General features: G+C 40.9%; 1 protein-coding gene across 7 annotated transcripts in view; it reads left to right on the top strand.

Annotated features, from left to right (window-relative positions):
- NEK10 (NIMA related kinase 10) overlaps nucleotides 1-16,940 on the top strand; it is a 309,939-nt gene that overhangs the window by 236,667 nt on the left and 56,332 nt on the right. The window contains exon 30 of one of the 7 annotated variants that reach the window (XM_059937556.1): nucleotides 1,019-1,152. The exons of the other annotated variants lie outside the window; for them this stretch is intronic. Coding sequence (XP_059793539.1) covers nucleotides 1,019-1,133 — 115 coding nt within the window. The 3' untranslated portion in view covers nucleotides 1,134-1,152. Of the gene's footprint in view, nucleotides 1-1,018; nucleotides 1,153-16,940 lie in introns of those variants that run through there. 7 annotated transcript variants of the gene reach the window in all.

The following is a 16,940-nucleotide window of genomic DNA, read 5'->3' as shown; positions in this document are numbered from 1 at the left end:
TCTGAATTCTTTTTCAGGTAGACTGCCTATTTCCCCTTCATTTGTTAGGTCTGTTGGGTTTTTACCTTGCTCCTTCATCTGCTGTGTGTTTTTCTGTCTTCTCATTTTCCTTAACTTACTGTGTTTGGGTTCTCCTGTTCGCAGGCTGCAGGTTCGTAGTTCCCGTTGTTTTTGGTGTCTGTCCCCAGTGGCTGAGGTTGGTTCAGTAGGGTGTGTAGGCTTCCTGGTGGAGGGACCCATTGCCTGTGTTCTGGTGGATGAGGCTGGATCTTGTCTCTGGTGGGCAGGTCCACGTCTAGTGGTGTGTTTTGGGGTGTCTGTGGCCTTATTGTGATTTTAGGCAGCCTGTCTGCTAATGGATGGGGTTGTGTTCCTGTCTTGCTAGTTGTTTGGCATAGGGTGTCCAGCACTGTAGCTTCCTGGTCGTTGAGTGAACCTGGGTCTTGGCGTTGAGATGGAGATCTCTGGGAGATTTTCACCGTTTGATATTACGTGGAGCTGGGAGGTCTCTTGTGGACCAGTGTCCTGAAGTTGGTTCTCCCACCTCAGAGGCACAGCCCTGACGCCTGGCTGGAGCACCAAGAGCCTTTCATCCACATGGCTCAGAATAAAAGGGAGAAAAAATAGAAAGAAAGAAAAAAAGAAGATAAAATAAAATGAAGTAAAATAAAATAAAATAAAGTTATTAAAATAAAAATTAAAAAATAATTATTAGGAAAAAAACTTTTTAAACTAAAAAAAAAAAAACTGACGGACAGAACCGTAGGACAACTGGTAAAGGCAAAGCTATACAGACAAAATCACACACAGAAGTATACACATACACACTTACAAAAAGTGAAAAGGGAAAATATGTTTATCTCTTTGCCCCCAAAGTCCACCTCCTCAATTTGGGATGATTCATTGTCTGTTCAGGTATTCCACAGATGCAAGGTACATCAAGTTGATTGTGGAGATTTAATCTGCTGCTTCTGAGGCTGCTGGGAGTAATTTCCCTTTCTCTTCTTTGTTCGCACAGCTACCAGGGTTCAGCTTTGGATTTGGACCCGCCTCTGCGTGTAGGTCTCCTGAGGGCGTCTGTTCTTCACTCAGACATGACGGGGTTAAAGGAGCAGCTGATTTGTGGGCTCTGACTCACTCAGGCCAGGGCGAGGGAGGGGTACAGAGTGCGGTGCCAGCCTGCGGCAGCAGAGGCCATCATGACTTTGCAACAGCCTGAGGTGCGCCGTGTGTTCTCCCGGGGAAGTTGTCCCTGGATCACGGGACCCTGGCAGTGGCGGGCTGCACAGGCTCCCGGGAGGGGAGGTGTGGAGAGTGACCTGTGTTTGCACACAAGCTTCTTGGTGGCAGCAGCAGCAGCCTTAGCATGCCATGCCCGTCTCTGGGGTCCACACTGATAGCCGTGGCTCTCGCCCGTCTCTGGAGCTCCTTTAAGCAGTGCTCTTAATCCCCTCTCCTCGAGCACCAGGAAACAAATAGGGAAGAAAATGTCTTTTGCCTCTTCAGCAGGTCCAGACTTTTTCCTGGACTCCCTCCCGGCTAGCTGTGGCACACTAATCCCTTCAGGCTGTGTTCACACAGCCAACGGCAGTCCTCTCCCTGGGATCCGATTGAAGCCTGAGCCACAGCTCCCAGCCCCTGCCCGCCCTGGCGGGTGAGCAGACAAGCCTCTCGGGCTGGTGAGTGCTCCGGGCACTGTCCCTCTGTGCGGGAATCTCTCTGCTTTGCCCTCCGCTCCCCTGTTGCTGCGCTCTCCTCCATGGCTCCAAAGCTCCCCCCCTCGGCCACCTGCAGTCTCTGCCTGTGAAGGGGCTTCCTAGTGTGTGGAAACCTTTCCTCCTTCCCAGCTCCCTCCCAGTGGTGCAGGTCCCATGCCTATTCTTTTGTCTCTGTTTTTTCTTTTTTCTTTTTCCCTACCCAGGTACGTGGGGAGTTTCTTGCCTTTTGGGAGGTCTGAGGTCTTCTGCCAGCGTTCAGTAGGTGTTCTATAGGAGGTGTTCCACATGTAGATGTATTTCTGATGTATTTGTGGAGAGGAAGGTGATCTCCATGTCTTACTCTTCCACCATCTTGAAGCTCCTCCAATCCATTGAAATTTAAAGTAATTATTGATAAGTATATACTTTTAGTCATTTTAAATCTTGTTTTCCATTTGATTTTGTAGTTCTTCTTTGATCATTTCTTCTTTTTGTTTTTCCTTTTGTGGTCTGACGGTTTCCTGTTTTATTATGCTTGAGTTCCTTTCTTTTTGATTTTTGTGAATCTATTGTATGTTTTTGATTAGTGGTTACCCTGGTTTTCAAGTATGTTGACCCATAACTATATCTACCTGCTTTAAACTGATAGTCATATAAGTTCAAACACATTCTAAAAGATCTACACTTTTTACTCTCCTCCCCTACATTTTATATATTGATGTCCTATTTTACATCTTCATGTTTATCCTTTTTCTGTTAATTATAGTTATAATCACTTGTACAATACTTTTTTGATTGTTTTTTAATCTATGTGCTGGCTCATTTATGTGATTTTCAATCATTTTGTATATTTGCCTTCCCTATTGTGATTTTCCCTTTCCTATAGATTCTTGTTCCTTTTCCTTTAGAGAAGACCCTTCAACATTTCTTTTTTTAAAAAAACATTTATTTATTTATTTATTTTGGCTGAGCTGGGTCTTAGTTGTGGCACACAGGATCTTCCTTGAAGCATGTGGGATCTTTAGTTGCAGCATGTGGGATCTTTTAGTTGTGGAATGCGGACTCTTAGTTGCAGCGTGCGGACTTCTTAGTTGAGGCATGCAGACTTCTTAGTTGCAGCGTGCAGACTCTTAGTTGTGGCAGGCATGCAGGATCTAGTTTTCTGACCAGAGATCAAACCTGGGCCCCCTGCGTTGGGAGCGTGGAGTCTTACCTACTGGACCACCAGGGAAGTCCCCAACCTTTCTTTTAGGATAGGTTTACTATTGCTGTTCTTTTAGGTTTTGCTTGTCTAAGAAGTTCTTTATTTCTCCTTCTATTTTAAATGATAATCTTACTGGATAGAGTATTCTAGGTTACAGGTTTTTCCCTTTCAGCACTTTTAATATATCATGCCACGCTATTCTGGCCTGGAAATTTTCTGCAGAGAATCAGCTGATAGCCTTAGGGGATTCTCTTGTATATGACTATTGTTCTCTTGCTGCCTTTAGAATACTCTTTATCTTTAACTTTTGCCAGTTTAATTATTACATGTCTTGGTGTGGGTCTGTTTGGGTTCATCTTGTTTGGGACCCTCTGTGCTTCCTGTACCTAAATATATGTTTCCTTCTTCAGGTTTAGGAAGTTTTCAGCCATAATTTCTCAAATACCTTTTGGCTCCTCTTCTCTCTCTGTTCTCCTATAATGTGAATGTTGGAATGCTTAATGTTATACCAGAGATCTCTTAAATTGCATTCATTTTTTAAATGAATTTATTTGTTTTATTTATATTTATTTTTGGCTGTGTTGGGTCTTTGTTGCTGCGCACAGGCTTTCTCTAGTTGTGGTGAGCAGGGGCTACTCTTCGTTGTGGTGCACAGGCTTCTCATTGTGGTGGCTTCTCTGGTTGAGGCGCATGGGATCTAAATGCACAGGCTTCAGTAGTTGTGGCTCGTGGGCTCTAAAGCGCAGGCTCAGTAGTTGTGGCGTACAGGCTTAGTTGCTCCATGGCATGTGAGATCTTCCAGGACCAGGGCTCGAACCCATGTCCCCTGCATTGGCAGGCAGATTCTTGACCACTGTGCCACCAGGGAAGCCCTGCATTCATTTTTTAAACTTGTTTTTCTTTCTACTGTCTGATTCAGTGATTTCCATTATTCTATCTTCCAGGTCATATATGCATTCTCTGTATCACCTAGTCTGCTATTCGTTTCTTCTAGTGTGTTTTTTATTTCAGCTATTGAGTTATTTATTTCGGATTGGGTCTTTTTTATATTTTAAAATGTTCAGTGTTGAGATCAGTTCTTTTCCTTTATTCAGTTAATTTTTTATTTACTGTGTTTTAAATTCTTTTCTGGTAAATTGTTTATTTCTCTTTCATTATTTTTTCAGGGGTTTTCTTTTGCTTTTCCAATTGAGAGTAGTTCCTCTTTTTATTTAGCTTAACTTTTCTCTGCCTCTATGTATTTAGGTGAAACAGTTATCCGTTGCAGTCTTTAAATGGCTGTTTTTATGTGGGAGCATCCCTTTGCAGAGTGTGTGTGCCTGCCTTTGATGGGAGAGCTGGATTTGATGTGGATGTGCTGGTAGCTATCACCTTGGTAGGGGGTGGTGCTGGAGATGGAGGGGCTAGAACTGGCACCAGATCTGAGGCAGGACTTCCTCTCTGCTCAGTGGCCATTACTGCCCTGTCAGGGGTGTGGTCTGCTTTCAAATTGCCAGAGCAGAAGCCCTTACAGTCGAGCTCAAGCTGGCTCTATTCCCTTTAAGTGTGCTTTTTTCCCTCTTTTCTGCACCAGGACCTTTGCCCCAGTGAAGTGGGGTGCTGAAACAAGTGTGGTCTCTACATTGACAGAGGTCTAATTCACTGATTGTATAGCATCTGCAGCTACACTTAGATGCAGACTCAGGTGCAAGCCCCCTTTGTCTCTCATGACCAATCACTTACCCCTGCCTCCGCCACCACCCATCCCCCGGCATTTGTGGAGCCACTCCACTGGGCTAGCAGAGATTTATGTGGACTCTTGGTGTGTGTCAGAGGTTAGCTGTGGTAGAGCAGCCCCCATCAGAATCTGGGAAACTTCTGGGATGCTGCTTGAGTAAGTGCCAACAATGGCCACTGCTGCCACTCCTGTGCTCCACCCTGGGACCAGGTTGCCTATGTGTCTCAAGGTCAAGTCTTTTCCCTGGTCCTGGCCACCCTAGATCCAGTGCCATGCTGTTTTGTGGAGTAAGCGAGGCCAGGGCATGCGCTCCTCAGGAGCTTACCAGCACCTGCTTCTCCCAGCTCTTCTAATTTTTGCACTGGACCTCCACCAGCAAACAAGACTTGTTTCCTCTGTGTAGAAATCCCAGGGCTGACACACCCAGTGTGTGGCTAAACCCACTCACTCCACAGGGTGGTTGTCCACCTGTGCAATCTCCCTTTTCCTCTGAGTACCCTCCCAGGGGCACAGGTCCTGGCTCAATCATGTCTCCTCCCTTCCTATGTGATTTGTGTGTAGCTTTGGTTGTAGCAGAGTCCTTCTGCCAGTTTCTATTTAGTTTTCAGTGAGAATTGTTCCACATGTATTTTTGATGTGTTCATGGGGGGAGGTGAGCTCTGTCATCTTGATCACACATTTTTTAATATGTAAAAATGTTTGAAATTTTGGATTTTCAGGACCACTGGAATGTCATCTAGTTAACTCAGCATGTTCATGGTCACCAGCTATCAAGATCACCCAAAAACTTATGAATAAAGGATTTCCACAAGCTACATTTTTATTCGTTTTTCTTTTTTTCTGGAAGAAGAAGGCTTTATTACTTGCAGCAAGGAGAACACTGGGGATCTTTCCCAAAGCAGTGTCTCACCGAACAGCAAAATTGGGGAAGTTTCATGAAGGTGATCTACTGGTTGAACACTTCAGGCCAGTCTTTACCGTTGAAACAAAACTGGAAGTCTTTCCAACTGATATATTCTCTTTGCTATTGTTACTTGCCTGATAACAATGATGTGTCCCTGCATTCTTTTGTTCCCTTAAGATCATTAATTACTGAGGCCTGTTCAAGGACAAGCATTGTGGCCAGGCTTAGATCACAAAATGGCTTAGGCCAAAAATGGATTCTTTTCTGTCAAGAAAGCCATGCCTTGTTCTCTTTCTCTGAGAAGCCCCTACCCTATCTGCTTATAAAATCCCCCTTTGAGATATTTCACTACTCAATCTTGAGGGGTACAGGGCTGAAGGCACGTCTTCTGAAATTGCTTCCTGTGGAGAATGTGCATTGTAGTCTCCCTATTTAGAGGAGTGAAACTCTCTCTTGCTTCTAGAGCTAAATAAATTTGGTGATCCATCGAAGTAGTGCCTGAACCTCACTTGGATAGCATTATTCTAACAGGTGTAGGAGAGGCACAGCAGGAGAGACAATTAACAATGACCTTGCAATATCATTAGCAGAGACTTGAGCCAAGAGCCCCCCAAACCAAACTATTTTTCTAGTATTTTCCCTAATCTGGGAAGGGGATTATTCAGAGAGGTTTGATTTTTCATATATGTATAGGGTGAGTCATATTAGAAGACTCTTCAGGTATAAAAAAACAGCATTTAATATATATTATAGCATAAGCGCCTCCTTGCTAGGCTGTTAAAATATCAAGAACCACTTTATAGGGCCACTTTTTTCATCATAGAAACTTCTGAGTTCAACAGATTGACAGCCTGATTACTATCGTTTTAAGGCTTGCTGGGTAAATTTCATTAAGGCCTCCTGTGAGTGGTGAGGTCCTCTATTTTTGAGTTCTAAATGCATTCCCCTCCTTAATGGCCAAAGCAAATGTATGATGCATGTTTGATAGGCCACAAAACAGGCCGCTGTAGTCAGTAAAGTTTAAGTTAAACCATGTATAAGCCAGAATGACTTCCTCGTACCTCAAAATGAAGATTTTTCCATCACTTCCCCTTTTGATTACAAATCTTTCAATAAACCAAAATATTTGTCCTTTGGTGCCAGGGTGGTTTCTGCCAACCTTGGGTCCATCATGTCCCTTGGTGCTGGGCCTCCTTTTTGTTAATACATAGATATTTGCCTAGTTATCCACATTGGGGGGAAACTAATCAGATATCGTAAACAAGCTCAGAGGTATACTAATGGAGAAACATAGGGCCTCGTCCCAAGTCGTGGGGCATCTGATCTTCCTCTAAAAATAGATTGCTGTGGTAAGCTTCAGAAACAAACTTAGGGGACTTCCCTGTGGTCTAGTGGTAAAGAATCCTGCTTCCAATGCAGGGGACTTGGGTTCGATCCCTGGTTGGGGAACTAAGATCCCACATGCCATGGGACAACTAAGTCCACATGCCACAACTACTGAGCCCACACACCACAACTAGAGAGTGAAAACCTGCACACCACAACTAGAGAGAAGCCCGTGCACCACAATGAAGAGCCCGCACACTGCAACAAAAGATGCCGTATGCCACAACAAAGATCCCGCATGCCGCAACTAAGACCCGAAGCAGCCAAAAATAATAAATAAATAAATAAATAACTTGATTAATTAATTAATTAAAAAATATAAAAAAGAAACAAACTTAGAATATATTTTTAATAATTCAGTTAAACTTTACAATTATGTAGCATAATGACAAGAAGCTATCTGGGAGGTGAGTCTTAGACTGTATATACAAACCTCAGTTAACAAAACTAGAATTTAATATCCACTGAGACATCATCTTTTTCTCTCTAAAATTACCCTCATTTTTACCAAATATAGCCAAATTAAGATTAAGTTGTTTGCAAATTAAGTCTGATTTCAGTAAACTTTGCCTGATTACTTACATAAGGAGTCTCAGACTGAACTTTAAAAATAAAAAATCTTCTCAGGGCCAGGAAAGCCATGCCAAGGACTTACCACAGATTTTGCCTTGCAGATTTGGGTGAATTCTCCCCTTTTTGAGGTTCCCAAAATATCACCAGTCAGTAGGTGACCTTCCTTGTTTACTGGATAAAGCTACTGGGAACCTATAAGTTTCCAATTTCTGGAGGGATCAGGTAGAAAGAGAAGATAAATGTTTCAATTCCACTTACAGAAGTGTAATTTACCAAATTGCTGTAAGTCATAATTAGCTTGAGAGGAAGGGTTTCCTTATACCTGGAAAACACAGATTAAAACCAGTAATAATTCTGACAAAAACCGAAAAAATTAGAACCATATTTACCAGTTCACTCAGTCATATGTAACTAATCCCTTTTGTTAACAGTTTTATGATGCTATCAGGGTTTCCATTAGGATTCTTTAATTTATTTACCCATTTCAGCAGTAGGATCTGAAAGTTATCAGAAACCTGTACTTGTCAAAAATGTATTTTCTATGAATCATCTTGAAATGAAGTATTTTTGTAAAAACATCAGAATAAAATAAGTGTCTATGAATGACAAAAGACTTAAAAGGCATGGTTAAACACCTGACCACAATGCAACTGACAAGGGAACTTGGTTCTAACTATAATTATGACTGATAACATTACACCAGGACATATTCACATTTTAGGAACTTTATATAATTTCTAAGATATTTATATTAATGACATTTACCCATAGGGTATAACTTTGGAAAGCTTATCACTCATGTGATAATTACTTTCCTTGTAATTTGACATATACCAAATAATCCTAATTAGTTTAATATTTTTCTCTGAGATGCCTTAGGGGCCCTCTGAAGAATCTTAAAGTTAGCTGGAGGTCAAAAGAACTTTAATTAGAATTTGACACTGGGAAGTTTGTCAAAAATATCAAAAAGTTTCAAAAGACTTGGTCAAATAGAATCGTTGGTCACTGTGAAACAATACTTATTCATTTAACCAAAGTGACAAAAGATTTCAAAAGCAAACGCAGATCACTTAAAGGCAAAGAAACTTACACAATCTGTTATCAAATGTAGCATTCCAAGAAAACTTATTTCTCTTTACACAGAGAGATACAAAATCCTGTCCTGCACCAGCCTACTCTTAATAACAAAATTCATTTACCTAAGTAAATTTAATCCAGTCTTGGAAAATCCTGACCATGTACGAAACTCTTTTCCCAGTGTTCCTTTTCAAGTAAACCTTCTACAGCTTTCTTTATCTATATTATTTTGTCCCTTACTTTCTTTTCTATTCAGAAATAACCAGCTATAGAATAAAACTACCCTTTTACTTTCCTAACAAAATGCAGTTCCATTCCTCGTACCTTCCTTTACTAAAACACATGTCTATTTAGCTGGCATACTGAAATGTTTCCCTTATTATTTTAATAGCTTTAATTACATATATTATAATTTTAACCCTTAAAAACCTTAATCTCTAGCAAAAGCCAAGAAGCAAGTAATTGTGAACTGTTTGTCAAACAGCATTTCCTAATTGGAAATTTTATGAATATATTCTATAACCTCTAGAATCATACATTTTCTCATAGCAGAATTTCTTTTTTTTTAAACATCTTTATTGGAGTATAATTGCTTTACAATGTTGTATTAGTTTCTGCTGTATAACAAACTGAATCAGTTATATGTATACGTATATCCCCATATCCCCTCCCTCTTGCGCCTCCTTCCCACCCTCCCTATCCAGCCACTCTAGGTGGTCCCAAAGCACCGAGATGATCTCCCTGTGCTATGCAGCTGCTTCCCACTAGCTCTCTATTTTACATTTGGTAGTGTATATATGTCAATGCTACTCTATCACTTCATCCCAGCTTACCTTTCCCCCCAACCCCGTGTCCTCAAGTCCATTCTCTACGTCTGTGTCATTATTCATGTGCTGCCCCTAGGTTCATCAGACCCATTTTTTAAAAATTCCATATATATGTGTGTTAGCATATGGTATTTGTTTTTCCCTTTCTGACTTACTTCACTCTGTATGACAAACTCTACACCCATCCACCTGACTATAAATAACTCAATTTTGTTTCTTTTTATGGCTGAGTTATATTCCATTGTATATATGTGCCACATCTTCTTTATCCATTCATCTGTCAGTGGACTCTTAGGTTGCTTCCATGTCCTGGCTACTGTAAATAGAGCTGCAGTGAACATTGTGGTACATGACTCTTTTTGAATTATGGTTTTCTCAGGGAATATGCCCAGTAGTGGGGTTGCTGGGGGTCGTATGGTAGTTCTATTTTTAGTTTTTTAAGGAACCTCCATAGTGGCTATATCAATTTACATGCCCACCAACAATGCAAGAGGGTTCCCTTTTCTCCACACCCTATACAGCATTTACTGTTTGTAGGTTTTTTTGATGATGGCCATTCTGACTGGTGTGGGGTGATACCTCATTGGGGTTTTTATTTGCATTTCTCTAATGATTAGTGACGTTGAGCATCCTTTCATGTGTTTGTTGGCAATCTGTATATCTTCTTCGGAGAAATGTCTATTTAGGTCTTCTGACCATTTTTTGATTGGGTTCTTTGTTTTTTTTTATATTGACCTGCATTAGCTGCTTGTATATTTTGGAGATTATTCCTTTGTCAGTTGCTTTATTGGAAATATTTTCTCCCATTCTGAGTGTTGTCTTTTAGTCTTGTTTATGGTTTCCTTTACTGTGCAAAACTTTTACATTTCATTAAGTCCCATTTGCTTATTTTTATTTCCATTTCTCTAGGAGGTGGGTCAGAAAGGATCTTGCTGTGATTTATGTCATAGAGTGTTCTGCCTATGTTTTCCTCTTAAGAGTTTTATTGTGTCTCTCCTTACCTTTAGATCTTTAATCCATTTTGAGTTTATTTTTGTGTATGGTGTTAGGGAGTGTTCTAATTTCATTCTTTAACATGTAGCTGCCCAGTTTTCCCAGCACCACTTATTGAAGAGGCTGTCTTTTCTCCATTGTATATCCTTGCATATATTGAAGAATCCTTGCATTCCTGGGATAAACCCCACTTGATCATGGTGTATGATCCTTTTAATGTGCTGCTGGATTCTGTTTGCTAGTATTTTGTTGAGAATTTTTGCATCTATATTCATCAGTGATATTGGCCTGTAGTTTTCTTTCTTTGTGACATCTTTGTCTGGTTTTGGTATCAGGGTGATGGTGGCCTCATAGAAGGAGTTTGGGAGTATTCCTCCCTCTGCTATATTTTGGAAGAGTTTGAGAAGGATAGGTGTTAGCTCTTCTCTAAATGTTTGATAGAATTCGCCTGTGAAGCCATCTGGTCCTGGGTTTTTGTTTGTTGGAAGATTTTTAATCACAGTTGCAATTTCAGTGCTTGTGATTGGTCTGTTCATATTTTCTATTTCTTCCTGGTTCAGTCTTGGAAGATTGTACTTTTCTAAGAATTTGTCCATTTCTTCCAGGTTGTCCATTTTATTGGCATATAGTTGCTTGTAGTAATCTCTCATGATCCTTTGTATTTCTGCAGTGTCAGTTGTTACTTCTCCTTTTTCATTTCTAGTTCTGTTGATTTGAGTCTTCTCCCCCCTTTTTTTGATGAGTCTCGCTAAAGGTTTATCAATTTTGTTTATCTTCTCAAAGAACCAGCTTTATTGATCTTTGCTATTGTTTTCTTCATTTCTTTTTCATTTATTTCTGATCTAATCTTTATGATTTCTTTCCTTCTGCTCACCCTGGGTTTTTTTTTTCTTCTTTCTCTGATTGCTGTAGGTGTAAGTTTAGGTTGTTTGAGATGTTTCTCGTTTCTTGAGGTAGGATCGTATTGCTATAAACTTCTCTCTTATAACTGCTTTTGCTGCATCCTATAGGTTTTGGGTTGTCGTATTTTCATTGCCATTTGTTTCCAGGTATTTTTGATTTCCTCTTTGATTTCTTCAGCTATCTCTTGGTTACTTAGTAGTGTATTGTTTAGCCTCCAGGTGTTTGTATTTTTTACAGTTTTTTTCCTGTAATTGATATCTAGTCTCATTGCATTGTGGTCAGAAAACATGCTTGGTATGATTTCAATTTTCTTAAATTTATCGAGGCTTGATTTGTGACCCAAGATATGATCTATCCTGCAGAGTGTTCCATGTGCACTTGAGAAAAAAGTGTATTCTGTTGTTTTTGGATGGAGTGTCCTATAAATATCAATTAAGTCCATCTGGTCTAATGTGTCATTTAAAGCTTCTGTTTCCTTATTTATTTTCATTTTGGATGATTTGTCCGTTGGTGAAAGTGGGGTGTTAAATTCCCCTACTATGATTGTGTTACTGTCAATTTCCCCTCTTATGGCTGTTAGCATTTTTCTTATGTATTGAGGTGTTCTTATGTTAGGTGCATAAATATTTACAATTGTGATATCTTCTTCTTGGATCAATCCCTTGATCATTATGTACTGTCCTTCTTTGTCTCTTGTAATACTCTTTATTTTAAAGTCTATTTTGTCTGATATGAGTATTGCTACTTCCCCTTTCTTTTGATTTCCATTTGCATGGACTATCTTTTTCCATCCCTTCACTTTCAGTCTGTATGTGTCCCTAGGTCTGAAGTGGGTCTCTTGTAGACAGCATATATATGGGTCTGGTTTCTATACCCATTCAGCCAGTCTGTATCTTTTGGGCAGAACATTAAATCCATTTACATTTAAGGTAATTTTCGATATGTATGTTCCTATTACCATTTTCTTAGCTGTGTTCAGTTTTTTTGTAGGTCTTTTCCCTCCCTTGTGTTTTCTGCCTAGAGAAGTTTCTTTAGCATTTGTTGTTACGCTGCTTTGGTGGTGCTGAATTCTCTCAATCTTTGCTTGTTTGTAAAGGTTTTAATTTCTCCATCGAATCTGAATGAGATCCTTGCTGGATAAAATAATCTTGGTTGTAAGTTTTTCCCTTTAATCACTTTAAATATGTCCTGCCACTCCCTTCTGGCTTGCAGAGTTTTTGCAAAGATCAGCTTTGATCTTTCTGCAAAGATCCTTCAGAGTTTTTGAAATATCAACTGTTAACCTTATGGGGATTCCCTTGTATGTTATTTGTTGCTTTTCCCTTGCCCTTTTAATATTTTTCTCTTTGCATTTAATTGTTGATTGTTTGATTAATATGTGTCTTGGAATGTTTCTCCTTGGATTTATCTGTGCTTCCTGGACTTGATTGACTTCCTGGACTCTAATCTCTTCAAATATTTTCTCAGACCCTTTCTTTTTCTCTTCTTCCTCTGGGACCCCTATAATCTGAATATTGGTGCATTTAATGTTGTCTCAGAGGTCTCTGAGACTGTCCTCAATTCTTTTCATTCTTTTTTCTTTATTCTTCTCTGCAGCAGTTATTTCCACTATTCTATCTTCCAGGTCACTTATCTGTTTTTCTGCCTCAGTTATTCTGCTATTGATTCCTTCTAGAGTGTTTTAATTTCATTTATTGTGCTGTTCCTCATTGTTTGTTTGCTCTTTAGTTCTTCTAGGTCATTGTTAAATGTTTCTTGTATTTTCTCCATTCTATTTCCAAGATTTTGGATCATCTTTACTATCATTACTCTGTATTCTTTTTCAGGTAGACTACCTATTCCTTCTTCATTTTTTTGGTTTGGTGGGTTTTTACCTTGCTCCTTATCTGCTGCATATTTCTCTGTCTTCTCATTTTGTTTAACTTACTGTGTTTGGGGTTTCCTTTTCACAGGCTTCAGTTCGTAGTTCCCGTTATTTTTGGTGTCTGCCCACAGTGGGTGAGGTTGGTTCAGTGTCTTGTGTAGGCTTCCTGGTGGAGGGGACTGGTGCCTGTGTGTGAGGCTGGATCTTGTCCTTCTGGTAGGAAGGGCCACGTCTGGTAGTGTGTTTTGGGGTGTCTGTGAACTTAATATGACTTTAGGCTGCCTCTCTGCTGATGGGTGTGATTGTATTCCTGTCTTGCTCATTGTTTGGCATGGGGCATCCAGCACTGGAGATTGCTGGCCGTTGGGTGGAGCTGGGTCTTTGTGTTGAGATGGAGATCTCTGGGAGAGCTCTTGCCAATTGATATTACATAGGGCCGAGAGGTCTCTGGTGGTCCAATGTCCTGGACTTGGCTCTCTCACCTTGGAGGCTTGGGCCCAACACCCGGCCAGAGCACCGAGACCCTGCCAGCCACATGGCTCAGAAGAAAAGGAAGAAAAAAAAACCGAACAGATAGAACCCCAAGCCAAATGGTAAAAGCAAAACTAACAGACAAAATCACTCAAAGAAACATACACAAACACACACACACTCATAAAAAGAAAACAAACAAACAACATCAAAAAACAAACAGACAGAACCCTAGGACAAATGGTAAAAGCAAACCGAAACAGACAACATCACACAAAGAAACATACACACACACACTCAGAAGAAGAGAAAAAAGGAAAAAAAAATAAAAAAATAAAAAATATTTTTTAAAAAAGGAAGAGAGCAACCAAACCAATAAACAAATCCACCAATGATAACAAGCAGTAAAAACTAAACTAAGATAAAAAATCAGATGCATAATGCAAACCCCAAGTCTACAGTTGCTCCCAAAGTCCACCACCTCAATTTTGGAAACATTCATTGTCTATTCCGTTATTCCACAGGTGCAGCATTTATCAAGTTGATTGTGGGGATTTAATCCACTGCTCCCGAGGCTGCATGGAAAAATTTCCCTTTCTCTTCTTTGTCCACACAGCTCCTGGGGTTCAGCTTTAGTTTTGACCCCACCTCTGAATGTAGGCCACCCTCAGGCATCTGTTCCAGACAGGAGGGTGTTAAAGCAGTGGCTGATTAGGGCTCTCTTGCTCATTCAGGCCAGGGAGAGGGAGGGGTACTGTAGCCATAATTGAAATGCAGGGCAAGCCTTCGGCGGCAGAGGCCAGCGTGACATTGCAACAGCCTGAGGCACACCGTGTGTTCTCCTGGGGAAATTGTCCCTGGATCACGGGACCCTGGCAGTGACATGCTGCACAGACTCTGGGGGTGTTGGGGGTGTGTGGTGACCTGCACTTGCACACAGGATTCTTGGTGGCAGCAGTGACAGCATTAGCGGACAATACCTGTCTCTGGGGTCTGAGCTGATAGCCACGGCTCATGCCCATCTCTGGAGCTCACTTAGGCAGTGCTCTTCCATCTGTGGGCACAAGGAGTAGGAATCCCCTCACCTTGCGCACCCCAAAACAATGGTCTCTTGCCTCTCTGGCAGGTCCAGACATTTTCCCGGACTCCCTCCCGGCTAGCTGTGGTGCACTAGCCCCCTTCACGCTGTCTTCACGCAGCCTACCCCAGTCCTCTCCTTGAGGTCTGACTGCCAAAGCCCGAGCCTCAGCTCCCAGGCCCCACCCACCCCGGTGGGTGAGCAGACAAACATCTCAGGCTAATGAGTGCTGGTCGGCAGTGATCCTCTGTGTGGGAATCTCTCTGCTTTGCTGTCTGCGCCCCTGTTGCTGCACTCTCCTCTGTGGCTCCAAATCTTCCCCACTGTCCACCCCTCGTCCCCACCAGTGAAGGGGCTTCCTAGTGTGTGGGAACTTTTTTCTTTCACAGCTCCCTCTCAGAGGCGCAGGTCCCATCCCTATTCTTTTGTCTCTGTTTTTTCTTTTTTCTTTTGCCCTACCTAGGTATGTGGGGATTTTCTTGCCTTTGGGGAAGTCTGAGGTCTTCTGCCAGCATTCAGTAGGTGTTCTGTAGGAGTTGTTCTACATGTAGATGTATTTTTGATGTATTTGTGGGGAGGAAGGTGATCTCCACGTCTTATTCTTCTGCCATCTTGAAGGTCTTCTCATAGCAGAATTTCTTGCCTCAATGTGCTACATGTCTTTAAGAAACCCAAATGTCTTTAGTTTCCCCTCATAAGAAGACAAAAGTCGATAAACTTAGACCTGTTTAGCAAGTAGTGTTCCAGTGTTTTATTTTATTTGAAATAACATGGATGGTCAATAATTCCTATCATTTAATTTAATATAGCAAAACTAAAGTTTCAAGTTGCCAAAATCAGGAGAGACTATTTTAGATAAACATTCCCAAAACGCAATTTTTTTAAAGTTCAACTAAAGAAACCTCTTATCTCATGTACATTTAATTTAAGATTTCATTATACCACGTTCTTTTCCTTGCTGACAAATTTGACTCTCAGTATAATGAAAGTATTATTCTTAATCCTGATGACTCTAAAGACATGTCTATATTAATTAAACCAACAAACAAGCTTGTTTTTACTCATTAAAGATTAGTCCTAGATCACATGACCCTGAAATTTATTCTGGCCAGTTTTCTTTATATTTAGAAATATTTAACTTGTAAGCACTTACTTTTCTTTAGGCCAATTAAATACAGCTCATCTACAAGTTACTTTTTATATAAAGACAGATGGAACCAGAGATCTCCTAGCCCGATTTTAAACTTAGTTATGAACCAGGTATTATAATATAAAACACATTGGTTTATAATGGTTGGAATAAGTTAAAATTTTTTAAAAAGTTCTCTTTCCCCTTCTCCCTCTCAGTCTCAGGAATTACAGGTGGTCTAGATAAGTGTTTCTGAGAGCCCTCATAGAACATTTACATCTCAAGGTGAGACTGATTTGGTGTCTCAAAGATCTATTTATCTGTCCCCAGGTGACTCAGCTTGAGTCTCAGATGACCCAGTTTGAGTTCTGGACAACTCAATGACAAGGACCCAAAGGTTCTGAGCTACTTGTGGGTCCTCAGATCTCCTGGGGAACCAAAACTGAATTTCCTGAGCTTAGCCTAGAACCATATTCCTTAGGGGTTCTTGTCTCTGAGAGAGGCTCTCGGAGACCAATGGTGAGGAATGACAGGGAGGGGTGGACCCGAAAAAGACATATACACAGATCCAAGCTCACTGATCAAGACGAAAGACAGATTAACACTAAAGATATGCTCTTGGACTCCTGATTATATCTTGAAGGTGGGAGTGCTGCAGGGATTGTGGCTATGGATGATTTACATGTTCCTGGTTGCACGGACGCATGCTTCAGGTCGGCAGGGAAACTAGAGCCAGTCTGTCCTGATCCATGACCAACTTATACTTTCATGGGACTCTTCAAGTGGTGAGCACCCTGACGGGTCTTCAGTGCTTGACCTGTGCCCACAATTGTGGCAGAGACTCACAAGAGCAGTTGGACAAACAAAACCACATAAAACCAAGATCCTTCCAAATTCACTGATGAAGACTTGACACAAACCAATGACAGAAATTTAAACTAAAGACACAAGAAACCAGGGAGATCAGCTCTGTGCTTTGTGAACACCTAGAGGGGTGGGATAGGGAGGGTGGGAGAGAGGGAGATGCAAGAATGAAGAGATATGGGAACATATGTATATGTATAACTGATTTACTTTGTTATAAAGCAGAAACTAACACACCATTGTAAAGCAATTA

Source organism: Balaenoptera ricei, chromosome 11 (genome assembly GCF_028023285.1).
Source record: "Balaenoptera ricei isolate mBalRic1 chromosome 11, mBalRic1.hap2, whole genome shotgun sequence".
NCBI lineage: Eukaryota > Metazoa > Chordata > Mammalia > Artiodactyla > Balaenopteridae > Balaenoptera > Balaenoptera ricei.
The sequence above is the reverse complement of the archived record's forward strand: the minus strand, read 5'-3'. Positions and strand labels throughout refer to the sequence as shown.